Source organism: Acanthisitta chloris, unplaced genomic scaffold, assembly GCF_000695815.1.
Source record: "Acanthisitta chloris isolate BGI_N310 unplaced genomic scaffold, ASM69581v1 scaffold12544, whole genome shotgun sequence".
Classification (NCBI taxonomy): Eukaryota; Metazoa; Chordata; class Aves; order Passeriformes; family Acanthisittidae; genus Acanthisitta; species Acanthisitta chloris.
The window spans coordinates 29,574-31,340 of NW_008668828.1; the positions used below are offsets into that span (position 1 = coordinate 29,574).

The window sequence follows — 1,767 nt, forward strand, 5'->3', positions numbered from 1 at the left end:
CTGCAAGGTCTGCTTGGACCTTGGTCTCTTCCCAGCACTTGCAGCAGCAGATCCACCCCATCCCAGTTTCCTTAAGGCCTGGTCATGAAGACATGGACTTAGGTGTGCAAGGCAGTTGGTGTCTGAGAGCTGCTCCAGCTGGGCCCATTCACGGAGCTGATTGCACACCGGTGGCTCCCAGTGAGCCTCTGCTCTCCCTCCTGCCCTGCCCCTGGACTGCCCCAGCCTCACCTCTGCAGGAGCTGGGCAGGGGCTGAAGCTGTGGCTCCAGTCCCACCTCCCAGGCAGCCGTGGCACAGTTCAGTTCTGCTCTAAAGGCAGGGGGAAAGGAGGCACCAGTGACAGGGTCAGCTCTCTGGGGACCACCAAGGAGCTGTGTGGAGGGTGTCATGGTTTGGTTTGTATATTCTGCTCTGGTTTTGTCTACAGCTGAAAAACACTCAAAGCTCTCTCAGCTCAGGTGTGTGAGGTTTTCACAGTCTTCAACAGCAACAGCAGCTGTGACCTCCTGCCCCGTGACAGCCCCTGTGTTACAGGGAATTGTCAGGAATGACCTAAGTCCTTCTGCAAATCCATGTTGAGTGATGCGGTGCTGTTAGACATTCCCATGGGTACCGTGCAGGGAAGGTGCAGGCAGGACTCCAGGCTTGGAGCCATGGGCAGTGCCTGCTGCCAGACACTGCACTTTGGGCATGCATGGAGGGGAGAGGTGAGCAGGAAAGGGTCACCAGCCTCCTCCACATTCCCTGCGCTTTGTGTGACAGGGAGGGGACAGGGAAAGGGGGGAGCTGAGGGATGTGATGTGCAGCACCGTCCAGGTGGAAGCTCTGAGTAACTCCCTGTTCTACCGCAGCAGCGAGTGTGGGCACACCTCAGCCACTCCTCCGTGGTGGGAGCGGTCGGGGCTGCGGGCGCTGCCCTGCTCCTCGCGGTGGTTGCAGCCACGGCGATTGCCATGAAGAGGAGGAGAGCAACTCAGGGAACCTACAGCCCCAGCCGGCAGGAGAAGGATGGGGCCCGAGTGGAAATGTGGAACGTAATCAAGATGCCCCCGACCGAGCGGCTGATCTAAGTCCTGTGGCCACCAACAGGTGCCGTGTCGTGCTGTGACAGCCATGGAGCTGCTGCAGTGTCTCGTCTTAGGTGTTGCAGTGTGTTTGTGTAGGACAGGTCTGTTCTGCTTTCAGCTGCTTCATAGGCCACAGGCACCTCCCTGCTGTCAGGGCAGGGACATTCACCTGCTCAATGAGCTTGTTGCTGCAGCTCATCCCACAAACAGTTTGTACCAAACTGCTCTGCCAGCAAGAGAGCAGCCTCGGGCTGGACACCACCAGTTGCAGAGGGGTGAGTGGAGGGGTCAGAGTGGAAGCAGCAGCTGTGGCAGAGGGGGCACAGCCCTGCTGACAGACAGGGTGCCAGCGGGGCCGGCACCGGGGGCTCAGAGCTCTGGCAGCTCTCGCTGCCTGCAGGCAGCAGGTAAAGCACAGTACAGGTCAGTGAGGCAGAGCAAGTTAAGGGGAATGAAACCACTGTATTCAGAAATAATGTGAATAATATGGTTGTTTCAAAAAACATGTGCCTGTGCCCCCTCTGCAAGGCTAAGCCAGGTGAGTGAGTGTTGGGACATCCTTCGTGGAGCTGCTGCTGCCCTTCCATGGCTGGGCCAGAGCTGCCACAGCACTCCCTGCAGTAGGTCCCACTGTGCTGGGCTGGACGTGGCCACTGGAGCTTCCCCCAAGACCAAACCCCAGGAATATTTTAAGTGCC

General features: G+C 58.5%; 1 protein-coding gene across 1 annotated transcript in view; it reads left to right on the plus strand.

Annotated features, from left to right (window-relative positions):
• The window catches only part of LOC103800709 (protein crumbs homolog 2-like), a 30,469-nt gene extending 29,397 nt beyond the window's left edge, over window positions 1-1,072 (plus strand). Inside the window, 1 exon segment of the mRNA XM_009073092.1 lies at window positions 854-1,072. Coding sequence (XP_009071340.1) covers window positions 854-1,072 — 219 coding nt within the window.
• Window positions 1,073-1,767: the final 695 nt, after the last annotated feature.